This window comes from Misgurnus anguillicaudatus, chromosome 22 (assembly GCF_027580225.2).
Source record: "Misgurnus anguillicaudatus chromosome 22, ASM2758022v2, whole genome shotgun sequence".
In the NCBI taxonomy this organism is placed as follows: domain Eukaryota; kingdom Metazoa; phylum Chordata; class Actinopteri; order Cypriniformes; family Cobitidae; genus Misgurnus; species Misgurnus anguillicaudatus.
In genome coordinates, this window is record NC_073358.2 from 51,309,264 (window position 1) to 51,327,251 (window position 17,988).

The 17,988-nt window shown below is 36.2% G+C and overlaps 1 protein-coding gene across 5 annotated transcripts in view; it reads left to right on the forward strand.

Annotated features, from left to right (window-relative positions):
• The first annotated feature begins 2,459 nt into the window (after positions 1-2,459).
• cita (citron rho-interacting serine/threonine kinase a) overlaps positions 2,460-17,988 on the forward strand; it is a 100,302-nt gene continuing 84,773 nt past the window's right edge. For all 5 annotated transcript variants that reach the window (XM_055198241.2, XM_073861124.1, XM_055198243.2 and 2 more), the window contains exons 1-9: positions 2,460-2,614; positions 3,713-3,813; positions 3,930-4,065; positions 5,237-5,412; positions 6,168-6,266; positions 12,602-12,744; positions 14,239-14,332; positions 14,604-14,810; positions 17,484-17,637. In XM_055198241.2, coding sequence (XP_055054216.2) covers positions 3,715-3,813; positions 3,930-4,065; positions 5,237-5,412; positions 6,168-6,266; positions 12,602-12,744; positions 14,239-14,332; positions 14,604-14,810; positions 17,484-17,637 — 1,108 coding nt within the window. In that variant the 5' untranslated portion in view covers positions 2,460-2,614; positions 3,713-3,714. The remainder of the gene's footprint in view (positions 2,615-3,712; positions 3,814-3,929; positions 4,066-5,236; positions 5,413-6,167; positions 6,267-12,601; positions 12,745-14,238; positions 14,333-14,603; positions 14,811-17,483; positions 17,638-17,988) is intronic.

The window sequence follows — 17,988 nt, forward strand, 5'->3', positions numbered from 1 at the left end:
CTTAGAAAGTCATATGGGTTTTAAATGACCTGAGGGTGAGTAAATGATGACCATTTTAACATAAACTAACCGTTTAAAGTTTTCCTTGGATATTTTGAGCTTCCAGGATGCCTGGTTTTCCATGTCAAAAGAGGAACCCGATAGGAAAGTTCACTGCTGTTGTTAATGTGACTCCTCAGATCTTACTCACAGGTGCCAGCATTGCTGCTGTTTTTAAGGTTAAAGTGATGCGGACCTGCATTTGAAATTATGGTGACATACAGCTTATTCCTTCAGTTTGCACACGTATTGGGAGAGAAATTATAGAGCAGTACGTCACCGGGAACCTGCAGCAAACCCTTATCCAACCATAATTGTGTTCATATCAGAGTCTATATAATGCACCTACACATGACATGCATGTTTGCATATGGACACTGACACATGCATCTGTTTGTGTAAGTGAAATGATCTGGTGTACACTGGAAAATATTCATTGTTTCACCACAAATCTAATGATAATAAAAATTTTAAGAGAACATTGTGTGTCTATTTTATTATTCAGTAGTTTCGCCACAAGACGGCGCCATAATATAGAGTTCAGACCACCTGCTATAGCATTACAGGCTTATTATTATGGCCTTAAGAGAGTCAATTCGGTTAAAAAATTACATGGATGGTGATTAAAAACTTGGTCTGATGACTTAAGCTCTGGCAAAAAAAATTTTTACAGTCAGTTTTACGTAAAATGTGTGTTTTGCTCTGACTGTAGATATTTATGAATTCTCATCGTAGTTTTAGCTCCAGATGTAATCATTTGTCGTCCTGCTGGTGCATTGACCCGAGGGGTCATAGATGCGTGTCTGCTCCATCTGTTACAGCTGAGTAGACGGCAGCCACATTAAAGCGGATGTATCATGAAAAATGACTTTTTCCCTGTTTACGTGCTATAATTGGGTCCCCAGTGCTTCTATCAACCTAGAAAATGTGAAAAAGATTAACCCAGTAACTTTGTTTTGGTAAACCATTCTCTGCAAGCATATGAAAAGTTTGCTAAGCCTCCCCTTGTGATGTCAGAAGGGGATAATACAGGCCCTTAATCTGCACTATCCAACCATGGCACTGCCACTTAGTGCAGAGGTCAACTTATTTGCATTTTAAAGGACACACCCAAAAACGGCACATTTTTGCTCACACGTACAAAGTGGCAATTTTAACACGGTATAATAAATTATCCATATGGTATTTTGAGCTAAAACTTCACATATGTACTCTGGGGACACCAAAACTGTATTTGGCATCTTTAAAAAAGTATTGTGAAATGTCCTCTTTAACACTCACAAAAGACAAAAATTATTATTACAGTAGCCCAAACGACATTTGACGTCACGCATCAAATAAGAGACACTTTCACAATCCAGAATATGTGGTAATATCCTTGCAGGTCATTGTCACATTAGTTTATTTGCTGTATTTATACAAAGTATCTCAAATGAGACAAGCTGATTTAATGATTTATTGATCTAGACTCACAACATCAGTTCAACTTATTCAAGAGTATCATGTCCACTGTCAAATCCTATTAAGCAATGATGAGTCCTAATATTGTCTTGTTAAGGATTTTAAGCTCAGATTGTTTCTCATTCAGACAGCTGTTCAATTGCTTCTGTTCTCCAATTTCCCATGTCTCTTACCATCACAGCTTAAAGAGGCTGTTGCCATGGTGATAACAGGCATCACCAGGGAAACCAGATCTTCACAGGCCGATGCATCTCAACAAGAGAAATATCTGAAATATTGCTGTTTACTGTAGTCATATGTTTAGTGTGATATGTGTGTGAATTCAACATTAGTAAAACGTTAGTAAATTATAAATATATAAAGGATTCTAAATGAATAAAGCTTAAACATCACAAGCCTATTTGTTTGACATAACCTTAACCAAAACTCTTGTGAGTTATTCTTTCGATTTTCAATTATTTGTTAATGGGATTTTGATTCTAATCAATATTATTTCTTTTTCTTGAATTATATAATTATTTTTAAATTAATTACAATACATTTAATTTTTAATTTATGTCTGAATCATTTTAATCTTTTTTTGTATCTTTTTAAATATTTTTAATATATATTTTTAGAAAACAAACATAACAATACAAATAAAAATATTTTATTTTTAATTATTTCATAAAAAGTTTTATCTAACATTTTAGGATTCATAACTATTCTCTGTATTTACATATTTAAAATAATATTTTCGTGTTCGATTTTTTTCACTAAAATTATTTGTGCAAACGATTTTCACACGAACATAAATAATGATTAAATAAATAAATATTTTAATAAAATAAATAAATACATTAGTAATTTATTAATAATAAATGTATTATCATTAAATAACTCGCGCTGAACATAAGGCTTGTGGGAGGAGCTTAGTCTAAAGCTATGTGACGTATATTTCCCGTGGACCAATCGGCTGTCTCGTTCAAGGCGCAAAATTTGAACTTTATCCGGAAGTGCTAAACGTTTGTTATCACAGCAGTCATGTTTCTCTGAACGCGATTCATCTGAATTTACTACAGTAATAATATACACCTTTACGTACACATCTCACACACTTTCACATGAACATTCGGTGAGTTTATATTTCGCTTTCTTACAATTGTGATTAAACTTGCATCTTTTAAACACGACTGTTAACAATCTTAACGGTAACGTTACTTGACAGTCACTGTTACATTATACATTATCATTTGTAGCACAGCTGTCGATATTGTAACTAAATAGACATTACAAAGGTGTTTGTTTAACATTGTAAGTGTTTGTTTGCAGAATTGTGTTTGTTTGTTTTGTGAAATCTGTTTAATTGAATGTAGTGACAGTCCCTCAGTTTCCTCAAATATTTTAATACTTGACACAAAACGTAGACATTAACTTTTTATTGGATCATCAATATTTTGCATTGATAATGTGTCAGACAAAGTTTATATTTGTGGTAAAATTTGTACAATGATGTGACATACATTTTTAGAAGTCTAAATGTTCCTAATAATAATTGCATCATGTAAATAAACTACTGACTATTTAGACAGAAGTGGTTCATAATGTATTGCATGGCTGTCAATAATTAATTGCGATTAATTGCATACAAATGTAAAGTTTGTATTTGCATAATATATTTGTGTAGGTATTGTGGGTAATTATTATGTAGTATATATAAATACATACATTACATACACAAACATACATTTAAGAAAAATGTTTTATATTTATTTATTTATTTATTTGTATAATGTAAAATATATCAAAATCTAAATAAATAAATATATACATATTTCTTATGTGTATTGATATATATACAGTTATTACACAGTGCACACACATATATTATGCAAAAATAAACTTTAAATTTGTATGCTATTAATCGTGATTAAGTAACAGCCCTTTAATACATTATGCAACACTTCTGTCTAAATAGTCAATAAAGTATAGTTTACGTTTGCACATCTAAAAATGTATTTGTCACATCATTGTCACAACAACTTTTATTTTGTGTGCAATTAATCTTTGGACAGCCCTGAAGTCCTTAATATATAAAAACATGTTTCTAATAGACAGTAGGCACAGATGTTGTGTATATATAGGTAGGTAGCTCATTATTTGACACAGTGGACATTAGAGACACTTTGTACCCCAAGTTGTATTAAAGGTATTTATGATGTTTGTCTTACAGTGATGTTGAAGTTTAAATATGGAGGTCACAGCAGTGTTAAAGATCTATCTGCAGTCGAGTCCATCACGAGCCGCTGCACTCGACTCAATCAGCTTTTGCAGGTAAACCTGTTTTCAGTGTTTCTTATACGAAATGTCACGATTCATAACTTATCACACAGTGCTTTCACGAAACAGATGTTATATGTTTGTAATACACATGCATGTGTTATTTTTAGGGTAAGTGCAGAAGTGCATCAGACTCTACAGGAGTGACCAGAGAAGGTCTGATCGATGCTTTGCTGTTGCTCTATCAAGAGTGCACGTCACCAGAGCTCATGAAGATCAAACATGTGGCCAATTTCGTCAATAAATGTAAGCCCTAAACCTGCTTTAACGTCTCAGCAATGAGTGCTACGCATGTTATTTTAAACTTTTGTGCACCTAGACATAAAGGGGCGGTTTCCTGGACAGGGATTAGTCTAGTCCTAGACTAAAATAAATTTAAGAGCTGTCCAAACTATAAACACCTTGCACTGACATATCTTAAAGGCAAGGTGCATGATCTCTAAAAGCCAATGTTGACATTTGAAATCACCTAAACAAACACGCCTCTACCCCAATAGAATCTGGACCTTCTTTTGATAGACTCAGGCAACGATGTTGGTTAGTAGACACCTCCCTTAATGCTGATTGGCTACAAGTGTGTTTTGGTACTCGGCCCGACTCCCTTTTCCAAAGCGTTTCTCAAAAATCATACAACCCGCCTTTAAAATACATCAGTGCCCTTTGTTTTGCCTCAAAATGCACAAACGTAATGTTTTTAGTAATGCATGTTTGTAAAACTCGTTATATTTCCTAATTAAACTAAGGCCTAGTCCAGCCCTTAGTTTTACTAGTTTAGCTAATCTCTGTCCGGGAAACAACCCCAAAATCTTGTTTCCCTCTTGATATGCTGTACCCAATGATTCATGATCAGCCTGTTGTTTCGCAGACTGTAATGTGATGTGTTTAGGGTTACGAAGAGGCGGAAACTTTCCATGGGAACATATTCTGGGAAATTTTGGAAATATTTCAAATTGGAAATTTTATTATTTGGACATTTATATAAACTATATCATACAAAGAAAAATAAACATTTAGTTTGGTCATCCAAGGTAATACAAATTTCAAAGATGACGCCTTGACTAATTCTCTAATTGAGTAAAACAAAAGCATAACAAACATGATTATACTTCTTATAATAGTGCTAGCTTACATTTAGATATCTGATTTACTGTCTTGCTAGCTGGCTACTGTATAAACACATTTTGGTGTTTGCTAGTTAAACTATAATACCATAGATCAAATATATTTATCCAAGTTTTATCATCAAAACTTACTTGACTTGATTTAGTCATTGGGCTCAAATGCAGCAAGTGTGGCTTTTGTGATAGTCAAGGCCTGGAAAATTAAGTGATATATGGAGGATTTTTTTAATTCCCAATTTATTCCCATTATTTACCATATATTCCTGTAATTCCCTAGATGTGTTTGTATGTTTTAGACTCTGAGGTGGTAGCTGAAGTTCAGGAACTGCTTCCTTGTAAGAAGGATTTTGATATGAGGGGTGTCGTGGGACGAGGACGTTTCTCTGAGGTGCAGGTTGTGAAGGAAAGAGCTACTGGAGATGCGTATGCCATGAAGATCATGGAAAAAAGCTGTCTACGTTCTCAGGACCAGGTGAGATTCACTGAGATTATCTGGCTGGGGATTGGACAAGATTTTACTAACCTAGTTCAAACCTACAGACTATTGACTTTAATAAATAACAGCATGACGTCTGGTCCGTGCTGTGTATTACATTGCATTAAATATGCATTTGGCAGATGCTTTTGTCCAAAGTGTTACAGTGCATTCAAGGTTTACATTTTATCATGCCGAGTGCTCCCTGGGAATCAAACCCATGAACTTTAGCACTGCTAATCCAATGCTTTACAAAATGAGCTGCAAGAACGGTAGCTTATTCTGGGCATTTAGACAAGAAGTGACTGCCATATAAATCTCTTTTTTTTACTTTCACATACTATTTAGGAGCAAATATATCTAAAATAGTTGATTTCTTAGACTTGTGGAGAACGAAATCTAATAATAACAGCAAGCAATCTCAAAGCGACGGTACAGACACCATAGAGGAAAAAAGCAGAAATGGATATTGACATTCATCCAAAACGAGATATGAATTTAGGTCACCCTAACCAATATCACCATCCACAAAACTTTATTATTACTAATATGTTAGGGTTACAAAGAAGCTAACTGGGCTTTCATTTCACTACAAGTTGTTTACTGTATAACTGTATGTGATAAATCTTGAATTTTGTAGTCATAACTACAAAGAAAAAATAAAAATTAGTAGCGGTTGTATGTTTATCCATAACAGGATGATTATATTTCTGTTGTTTCTGGTCCATCCCATTTATAAATATCTGTTGTAGGTGTCATTTGATGAAGAAAGAAGCATCTTAACCTTGAACGCAAGCCCTTGGATCCCACAACTCCAGCACGCTTTTCAAGACCAGGATCATGTTTATCTGGTGAGTGATGTGCTTAAACCAACGCAAAGTCTTTCAGGTGATGGTCACACATATCATTTTTGGGCTTTGAGCAATGAGGTCAGGGTTCGTGAGATTGCAAACATGCATACCAATGTTTTTAAACCCTCCAACTAGTTTTACACTCTTCAGGCTGCTTTTAAACTAAAATATAAGACTTGTTTTGTATAAATCTCAAAGCTCCATTTATAAAGTCTCAACGTTACTCTTAATATAATTTGGAAGGCAGTAATATTAAAAAGAGTGAGTAGTTTCTGTACGCTTGACTGGCAGTGTGGATGTCTCATTTCTCTAAAAGTATCTTTGTTCCAGCAGCAGCAGGTGACGCGACTCTTTGTCTGTCTTTCTGTAATGGATGTTTGTGTCTGTCTCGTGAAGTCGCATGATACTGTAAGTGTTCGTGGCCTCAGATGCAACTTCATCTGAGTTTATGTAGGCCTGGAGAGGAGCTCACTGCATTTACTTACTTATTCTGTATGTATGAATGTACTGTATCTTGTGGGGTTTGTAAGCTTTTTAAAGGGTACTTCGACTATGAAGGATTGTATGTTTTAATACGTTATATTTGCCTTCTATTACTAAAATTAATTGATAGAAACGCATTAAAGCTCACATAACACACGCTGTTTCTGCTTATCTCATGTTAATCTTGAGTACCTACAAGTCGTATTACAAATATCTCCAAAGAGTCTTTAGTTTTATCAGATTTATAAGACAGATCACCTTAGTGATTGTTTCCGGAAAAGCCAGAGATCCTGGAGGCGTCCAGCGGGAGGAGTGAGTCACAATCAAGCAACACAAACAAAACATTATCCCACTATCTCTGGATAACTGATTTACTAGATGTTTCTGTCGTTTACATTATAAGCACTTACGCTGCGATTGCCAACAAAACACAGATATTTGATGCAGTTTTACTTTTCGCCTGCGACTCATGACCCGATTGGGATCGCCCTAATTTAACGACATCCAGCGTTAAACAAACACATGCACAACTCTGGTGCTAACCCGTATAAACAAGCTATATCCAACTAAATAACTAAGTTAATAACTAAATTTTCTTCTTTCTTGCCATTGTTAAGTCTTGATATAAAACAAAGCTGTCGCGTGCAGTGATGCCTGTGACTTCTACTCAAAGGAACAATGATAATGAGCGTCACGTCATTCTCACTCTGATTGACGTGTGGGTGTGCTTTTCCAGGGGACGTGCCCATATAAGGAATATGGGGTCACTGATACATAACTGCTAGGGATGTAACGATTAATCGTGCAAATGCACGTTTTCTCAATGAATGAATTTTAATAAATTATGGTAAAATCCGTGCACATCCAAAAGCCAAAGGGCGATCTCGTGCAGAAACTCCCTTTGTGGTACAGAAGAAGCAGCATTACAAACACTATTCCAGGAAATGTCTAAAGGGATATATTTATATCGTTGTTCTTCAAATTGTTTCAGGTATTTTCATGATAATAAGGAATATTTTTAATGGTTTTGTTTAACGAGTGTTGCTTTTTTAAATGCATGTTGTAAACAACTCTGATTCATAATGATTTTAGATTGATATTAGGGACTTCCTACAGACCGAAATGCAGTAGTACACGCACAAGCTGTGCATGAAACACAGAATTGCAGCTTTGCGATTCAAATTCGATTTCAGATAGGTATTTAATGGGACAAGCGATTTATAGTTACAGCCCTAATAACGGCTATCCATGTTCGAAAAAAACTTTCCGAAAGGAAAGAGGAGGCGTGAGTTTGGCCCAGAAATACCCTGTCACACGTACAACTCATTTTAAAGGGACACTCCATTTTTTTTTAAAATAGGCTGATTTTCCAGGTCCTCTACAGTTAAATATTTGATTCTAAACATTTTGGAATCAATTCAGCTGATCTCTGGGTCTGGCAGTACCACTTTTAGCATAGCTTAGCATAATCCATTGAATCTGAGTTTTTTTGTGATTGTTGCGGGCAAAAATCCTCAATTTTGCGGCACGTTTTCTTAAAAAATGCGATGGAATATGCGGGATATTTATGCAATGGAATTGCGGGAATTTGCTCAAATTGCGGTACTTGCAAAAACTGCGGAAACTTGCAAAAGCTGAAATGATGTTCACGTCACATAATCACGTCACTTCATAACATTCCTATGGCAATAGAGGACACGGCTGCGCTTTTGGGAAGTAAATGCAACATTTTTCAACTTTCTGCTAATATATATGTGACTTTTTACTACGAAAATGCGGAGATTATGAAATCATGCAAGCCCCGCATATTTTGTGCACGGAAATATGTAATTAATGCGGCGAAAGTGTGTCGTATTTTGAAAATTGCAGCCCTGCATAAATATGCGGACTTTGGCTGATTATGCAATATATCCAGAAATATGTTTTTCTGGAGGGACTGATTAAGCATCGCACTCAAAAATAACCAAAGAGTTTCGATAGTTTTCCTATTTAAAACTTGACTCTTCAGTAGTTACATCGTGTACTAAGATATTACGCACTGCCTAAAAATAGTCCCCTGCTATTGAAAGTAACCAAATAAATCAAATGTTTCACTCTAGGGGAGCTGGAAAATGAGCCTATTTTCAAAAAAAGTGGAGTGTCCCTTTAAGATGTGGAGGCTGCCATCATGTTTTCACGTATAGTGCATTCTAGGTCTATGACGTGTAATGGTTGTCGTAAAATATTACTACAGTTTACTATGGCATCTACTATGATTTTTTGTGTGAAAATGTTTTGGTCCCCACTCCCACCGTCTTGCCTCTCAGATCATCTTTATTTTAATCATAAAACATGTTTTTGTATTGTTCATCATTTATGTTAATCTCCGGTTCATAATTCAAGGCTGAACAGAAAAAGTTGATGTTCTTGTATTTTTAATGGCATGCAGGTGCCAAGACCACATACCACCTTCACGTCATTTTACAATCTGCATTTATAACTGATTAAAGACTTGTTTCCCATGTTTACCGCTAATAAAATGTTTTTTTCATCGCAACTTTATGATATATTGTTATGTAAACAAAATGGCGGCCTCCAAGTAGGGCTGCATAACAATTAATCGCAATTAATCGTTTGCATAATAAAAGTTTTTGTTTACATCATATATGTGTGTGTAATGTGTATATTAATTATGTATATATAAATACACACACATGCATGTATAATTTTAAGAAAAAAAATATTTATAGATTAAATATTTATATATAATATAAAAATGTATATACACATGTAAATACTTAAATATCTACATGTGCGTGTATTTATTTATAAATAATTATTATACACCGTACACATATATTATGTAAACAAAAACTTTTATTCTGCAAACGATTAGTCGCGATTAATCGGTATGCAGCTCTACCTCCAAGTTTAATAAAACTCTGACATTTGTACAGTTTTTAATTTCACATCCATATAGCCAAGCCCAGTGTTATCTGTTATGCCATGTATGTGTTTATAGTCAGGGACCAGGTACCATTTAAAAGCCGACTGCCAAAATGTCCACTTGCTTGTTGCTCAGCCAGTTCGGATGCTTAAAGCTTCAGAGTTTGTATCGCTGTCTGTGCGATGTTGATTGACAGTTCCTGTTTCGACTCGACTGCTTTTATCCATCTCACCCCTGTCTGGACCCCTATTGGGAGTCACTGCATTAACAACGTACGCTGTCACTCAATCACTACAAATCAACAAGATGCTGTGAACCCTTACTGTGAATGATCTTATACACAATAGTGAGAGACACCTGAGATAGAGATAATATACTCAGAAATACTTCTTTAAACTTCTTGACATCTCTTCTCTAGTTGGCCGTCAGTAGAGACAAACATCCTCCTGTTTCTTAAAAAAGAAGAACACAGTGTCCCTGTCTCGATGAAGAGAGCTTTAATCGTTTCAGCTGAACCGTTCAGTGCTACGGCTTGTTATTGCAGAACAAACTCAATCAAACGCAACCAATCTCAAAATCCTTTGCTGCGTGAATCTCTTGCATTACAATTAACCAAAGATTCTTTGATCTGAAAAACAACGCAGTCCCGCTCAGACATCCGACCAAAATATATCAGAGGATTAAGAGGAGAAAAACTTTGCCCTTGCACAAGTGCAGAACATAAACAAAGATATCTTCCTTTTTTATATTTGTAGATTATTAACTAGTTATAAGTCATGTTTTGTTAATTATCAGTTATTTTATCAATTCTATGTCATTCATGGCCTAATAGTTAGAGAGTCAGGCATGTATCCCCGAAGGGCACCGGTTTAAGTCTCATGCTAGCAGTCAATCTTATCTTATAACCCTTATTTCATACATTTGTCATGTATGTTGACCGGGCAAGTGCAGATGTGGTCCTAGTGCCAAATGATTTGTTGCCCCCCGTGCAGGACGGGTGAGTATGAGGGCAGAAACACATGATGGCATGACAGACGATTTTCTATTTCGGCTGTCTCCCATGTTCCCAACGCCCCCGGCAAAAGAAAGGAGGGGGGGTTCGTAATCCGTCTTCGCCTGTGCTGAAAAGACCCTCGCTAGCTTGTTGCTAGGATACGCGGACTAGAATTCCGGGTTTGCCTCTCGTGTCCCAGCGGCTTTGCTTTCCATTCATGTTCTCTCCCTCGCGTGCGTGTTTGTCCGAGCATGTGGACGCAAACTTGTGCGAGGTGGTTTTTATCTGTTTGCATCTTTCATCGAACATAAGAGAGGTTCTTGTCAATGAGACAAAGCAGTATCTTAAAATATAGATTGAATAAATTTTGAGAAATGCTGAGAAAAGTGTGATCTTATAAAATCTGTGTCTTTTATGTGTATACGTCATCTTTCATATTGCAGTTAAATCACTTTGGCTGTTTTGTGCTTTCTAATCTTCATAAAAAATTCTGATTTATGTATTACTCAAACTCGATTTATGCCGACTGCTCATTTATGAAGACGTTGCACTGCTGTTAATCACTAAATAATTAAGCGTTTACATTTGCATGCATTTATTTTGTGCCTGATTTTTTCTCTGATGTTTTTTAAGATCAGATAGCTCTGCGTTTAGCTCCATTATAAAGTAATTAACTAGTTTTCACTCCTTTCACATCTTTCCTGATCCATTCGTACCTGCAGCTGCGTGTTGCATTCAAGCAGTTTTTTCAACATGTGTCTGGGCTGTTTTCACATTGTATGGGCTTATTGTCTAATGAAAAGGTTAATGGTGTAATGAAAGGATTTTATTAAGCATGTGGATGTGTGATTAAGACGAGTGCTTGTTAATAAACTGTCAGTGAGGGTTGGACACAGACGCTTTGTGTTTGGGTATCATGCATTACACAAAGATGATTATTATGTAATGTCACATTGTGTCTGGGCTCTTTGCATTAATGGCAAATGTAATTTTCACACTATCTGTGTCAAATGTGCAACACGTTTTATATTTAATGTGATCACCTGTGTGAACTTTAAAAAAATTTCTTTATAAAGTTAAAGGTGTTTTAAAGGTGCAGTGTGTAATTTTTAAAAGGATCTCTTGACAGAAATGCAAAACAATATACAAAACTATATTATCAGGGGTGTTTAAAGAACTTTTTATAATGAACCATTATGTTTTTATTACCTTAGAATGAGACGTTTTTATCTACATACACCGAGGGTCCCCTTACGTGGAAGTCACCATTTTGTGCTGCCATGTTTTATACAGAAGCCCTTAACAGACAAACTTTTTTTACAAAGTTGTCTCCGATGACATGTTTTTCAGGTGGTGGATACCATAGTCAGTCCTTCCAGAAAAACGCGGAGTTTTTTTTGTGATTGTTGCGGGCAAAAATCCTCGATTTTGCGGCACGTTTTCTTAAAAAATGCGATGGAATATGCGGGATATTTATGCAATTTATGCAATGGAATTGCGGGAATTCGCGAAAATTGTGGAACTTGCAAAAACTGCGGAAACTTGCAAAAGCTGCAATGATGTTCACGTCACATAATCACGTCACTTCATAACGTTCCCATGGCAATAGAGGACACGGCTGCGCTTTTGGGAAGTAAATGCAACATTTTTCAACTTTCTGCTAATATATATGTGACTTTTTGCTACAAAAATGTGGAGATGAGCATGAGGGGTGAGCAGTGGACTAAGCCGTTGGTTGCAATTCGCAACCTCACCACTAGATGCCGCTAAAATGTACACACTGCACCTTTAAGTATTTTGGGGGCTGCCGTATACGAAACAAACAGACTAATCAAAACAAGTACCCATGTGCATCTGACATTCATCTAGTTAAAGATTTGTGTCTTGATTGTTTGCAATTCTGAATGTTTGCCTGTTTTTGTGTGTTTATAGGTGATGGAGTATCTACCTGGTGGTGATCTCATGACTTTAATGAACAGATATGAAGATCAGTTTGATGAGTCTATGGCTCAGTTTTATCTTGCAGAGCTTGTACTGGCCATTCATGTTGTCCATCAGATGGGATATGTTCACAGGTAACTTGATAAATCTTGATGTTAAAGGTAAGGTTGGGAATTTTGGAGAGGCTAGGGTTGGGTCAATAGACGATGCCATTGTTCATTCGCCGAGAGCTGACAGACATCAGAATGTTGAGCTGACATTGTGATTCCACCACCTGGAAAAAACATCTTAAAGGGATAATTTACCCAAAAATAAAAATGATCCCCTGATTTACTTACCCTCAAGCCATCCTCGATGTATATAATAATCTTTTTTTCCAGATGAACACAATCTGAGTTACATTAGAACATGTCCTGGCTGTTTAATGGTAGTAAATGGTGCTTCTGATTTGAAGCGCAAAGAAGTCCATCAATCGTCCACACGGCTTAAGGGGGTTAATAAAGGCCTACTTGTGGCAATCGATGAGATTTTATAAGAAAAATATTAATATTAAAAATAAACTAAAATAACTAGCTTCCGTTAACAATCAACGTGTGTTCACGAAAGATTGCCTTTCCAGCGTAGGACGTAGTACCGAGCCCCTAACCTAAGGTGACACTGGAGTAAAAAAAAATCTAAAGGTTAGTTTCATGTGCTCACGCGAAACCTTTATGTGCAGAATTTAAAGTTTAGTTTTGCGTGCACACGTGAAACAATCGCGTGCGCACGTGAAATAGGTTTGCGTTTGAAAGTTTCACGTGCGCACGCGATAGTTTCACGTGCGCATGCGAAACTAAACTTTATTTCATTTTTTCTCCATGTCCCCTTAGGGGCTCCGTAACGTAGTGACAACTTATTTCATTATTTCTTTACGTAACCAAAACGATAAAAGATATTAAGACTTAATATTTATGTTTTTGTTTCTATGCACAAATTAAAAACGAGGAATAAAAATAATGCCTATAAAATATCAAAATCTAATTCATTTCTTAAGCGTTATTGATATTCCCCATTTTAAATTTGTTAGTAGAAACAATAATATTATTGTTGACGGGAGATAATAACAATGTGAACAATGAACAATGTGATATGCAAGTGGGACATCCTATTATTGCATTCGGATCGAATGCAATGATTGGACGAAAATTTTATGGTTCTGCGCCTTCCAGAAAATGTTATTCTTTAAATATAAAAACATACAATATATCAAATAAAAGAACAGACCCTCTGCTTTCAAACAAATTAAACCGTTTCATTCTATCCTCATCTTTTCTCGTTTTATCCCCTCTCAAATATACCATTTTTGTAAAGCACTTTTGTTAAAGATCAGATTCAGAGCGATGATCAAAACATACACAGAATTTTTACTGTTTTTGGATCAGTGAATGCTTCAGTGTTTTATAACTTAGTTAAGAGCGCTACCTAGTGGATAATAGCGGAGATATGGATTACCATAAAAACTCATTATTGGCAGGGAATGAGTTAAGTTTCCCTATTAATTAAATAGGTAATTATACTTATGAGTTTGTAATTTATTTTGTTTAGTGCATGTTTCTCATAAATGTCTTGTTTTCTCAATCTTACTACAGAGATATTAGACCAGATAATGTTCTGATCGACCGCACAGGTCACATTAAACTGGCTGACTTTGGATCAGCTGCCAGACTGAACGCTAACAGAACGGTAAGATGATATGATGTCATTCTGATAAGACGTGTTTAACTTCATGCACCGCTGCGCAGACCGATCAGCGTCTGACTTCAGGCAGTGCACGATGGCCAGGCATTTTGTGCGATGAGAGCCACAAGATTCTGCAGAAAGTGTCCAACTTTATGATCCGTTTTTAATCTCACTGACTCACAGGGGGGATTTATTAAATTTGGTCTTTTAACATGATATTTTAAAGTAGCTTTGATGCAGGTGAATTGAAGAAAGCTTCTGTTATGTGGTACAGGTGACGTCTTCCAGACTTCCAGAGGGGACTCATGATTTTTTGGCCCCAGAGATTCTGTCCGCGCTAAACGGAGGATTGACGTGCAGCTACGGTCCTGAAAGTGACTGGTGGTCCCTTGGCGTCATTGCTTATGAAATGGTCTACATGAAATCACCTTTTTCTGATGGGACCTCAACAAAAACCATCAATAATATCTTGAACTTTCAGGTGATTCTGAGGCTGAAAATGGATTGTAAATGTTCTACTCTATAACTGTGCGTTCACACCAGATGCGGAAGAGGCAGCAAAAACGCGCTATTCGCGTGTAGTTGGACACTTGAACATTTTAAGTTTACTCGCTTCATTCGCGCGTAAATTTGCGTCATGGTAGGGGCTTATATAGCGCAAATTGAGTAACTTACCAGATTGTTCGACCTCCTCACTCTTCCAAACAAGATCCTTTTAATTCCTGTAAAAGTAAGAAGATGTCTTGTGTAGCAATGATGGTTGTCCTCCATTGTTGTTTTGTTTTTCTGCCTCTGCTCGCTTCCTGTAATTACTTCACTGCAAGAGCAAGCTCCTGATTGGTTAACAAGGTGCGAAAATCTGCCAAAGTACATATTTTCAACTTGCGGGAATCACGCGGCAACGCTCAATTCACGTGGAACTCGCCATTCACGCTTATCGCGCCGCAGGATGCCTATTCGCGTCTTTGCATTGACTTAACATGTAAATCACTTGCGCTTGCCGCCTCTTCTGCATCTTGTGTGAACGCACCATAACAATTTTTGTCAACCTATTTGTGTAATCCCCAAAACTAATTGATTATTCATGTTGCATTTCATCTTAAAGGCAGGATAGGCAGGAATTATCTTAAAAACTTTTTTACAAATTTGTTTAAACTGTCTTTATATACCAATACATAAGTAAAATGTAAGTACTCTGAAAAAGAGAGTATAAAAATCGAGTGTCTGTAGACCTCTCACGACTGTTTTAAACACAGCTCATTTTTCCATTTACTCCACCCCCTCCCTTCTGGGTTTCTTCGTAAGCCACGCCCCCAAAACACATGAACTTGCGACGCCGACCGGCTCTGCTGGAAGAAGCATTTACTTCAGACGAGCGGAGAGGAAGGATTGCGGTGCATGTAGTAACATCATGTCACAATCACATGTAATAATACACCTAACTTTATCACTAGGAATATAAACAAATAGGATGGCTTTTAGTACTCACTAGTAAGCTAGCATATCGATACTGGTTAAGTTTACAATATATTTTGTTTGATTCGGTAACAAACCAGCATGTTATTTTTATAAGACAAAGCTAAAAACAGATTGCATTGATACAAGTTTTTTTTATTACCATCAGTTACACTGTGATGAAGGTGAATTTCGTGGAAGATTCATAAAATATACGGTGTTTTGCATGGAAGAGTTTCTGCATTGTTGACTCTGATAAGGACTACACTCCAGAGACAATACCGCTACCGCATCGTCGACTCGAGGAAAAGGCACACGATATTTACTCTCGTTTGATTTCTTTGTTTATTCCTTTTTTTGCCTCGTTTGCCTTCGCTGACTGGATATGCAGGTACTGTGAGTTCTAAATGCTCTTTCTCTCCCGTACATTTGCTCTTCCTAGAGTGCCTCGTGCACGTTCAAATCAATCGAATGTGCGCATGTGTGGGCAGATCCCGTAGCAACAGGGGTCGCGAGAGAGAGTGATAGTCGCGCAAGCCAATTATTTGTTTCGTCCTGAATGGAAAAATTAGCTGTGTTTAAAACAGCCGTGAGAGGTCTACAGGCACTCGAGTTTTATACTCTCTTTTTCAGAGTACTTACATTTTAATTATGTATTGGTATATAAAGACTGTTTAAACAAATTTGTAAAAAAGATAATTCCTGCCTATCCTGCCTTTAATTGACCCATTGTAAACGGATACCAATTCGAATCCATTTGTTATCTACATAAAGTAAAGCATTATTATATATTTATAATGTTTTTATTATGACTGTGATATAAATTTAAGAGTAGGGCTGCAACTAACGATTATTTTCATAATTGATTAATCGGGCAATTATTTTGCGATTAATCGACTAATCAAATAAAACACAAATATTACTTTATTAGATTTTTCACTTATTATCGATATCTAAGTACGGAAGAGGATTAGGGCCACTGGTGAAAAAAATATTTGAATTCTGACTTTATTCTCAGAATTCTGACTTTATTCTCAGAATTCTGACCTTAATCTCAGAATTCTGACTCTAATCTCAGAACCCCGACCTTAATCTCAGAATTCCGACTTTAATCCCAGAACTCCGACCTCAATCTCAGAATTCTGACTTTAATCTCAGAATTAAAGTCAGAATTCTGAGATTAAAGTCAGAATTCAAATATTTTTTTCACCAGTGGCCCTAATCCTCTTCTGTATCTAAGGACTACATTAGGGTATTCACTTGTAAAAGTGTACCTAACACAAACCGTAGAGTTTTACTAATATATATTTTTTTGATGTTTTAAGCATTAAATAAATTTTTTTTGCAGCTTTTAAATTATAAAATTTCTTTAAATGTCAAAACACAAAACGAATTGAGTCTTCAGGGATGTGCTGGTGAGGAAATGTTGCACCAGATTAATAAACTTATTTTAATCTTCAACTTTTAACAACAAATTTTATTATCGATTTTATGGATTAGTATTGGAGCCCTATTTAAGAGTTTATGTCATTATTTTCCATTAGGTTTATTTTTTTGGCTTCCTAAACACACTTTTTCCATGAATGGTGAACATAGAAATGCCCAAACAGAGATATTTCTTTAATGTAATTTTAAAATTTTTAATTTCCTTTTTTTCTTCATGCACATACATGCATCACAATGTGCGTTTTGTTTGCAGCGCTATTTGAAGTTCCCGGAGGAACCGAAGGCCAGCGCTCAGTTTGTGGACCTGATCCAGAGTTTGTTGTGTGGATCACGGGAGCGACTGGGGTACGAGGGGCTCCGGTCCCATCCGTTCTTCTCCTCCATTGACTGGAACAATGTGAGACATGGTAAGATGCACTTTCCCCTTTTTTAAAGTCTGTTTTGAGTTTTGCACTGACACCCATTCATAGTCAATATGAGTAGTCCTTGTTATACCACCTTTTTTACACATGCTAGCGTGTACTTTGTAACTGATGCATGCATAGTAGTGGATGCACAAAACAAACCTTGACCGCTGTTTTCTCATAAGATGTAATCAAGTAATTATACATTAGTGTCTATGACAGTTATTGACTAAGAAGTGACCAAGGCGGACACGATATGTTAATGTTTGTGACAGCAACACACTTAGATGTGTTGAGGACTGACACAAGATGCATTTAAAAGCTATTGTGTGCTTATGCAATGCGTGTTTCCTG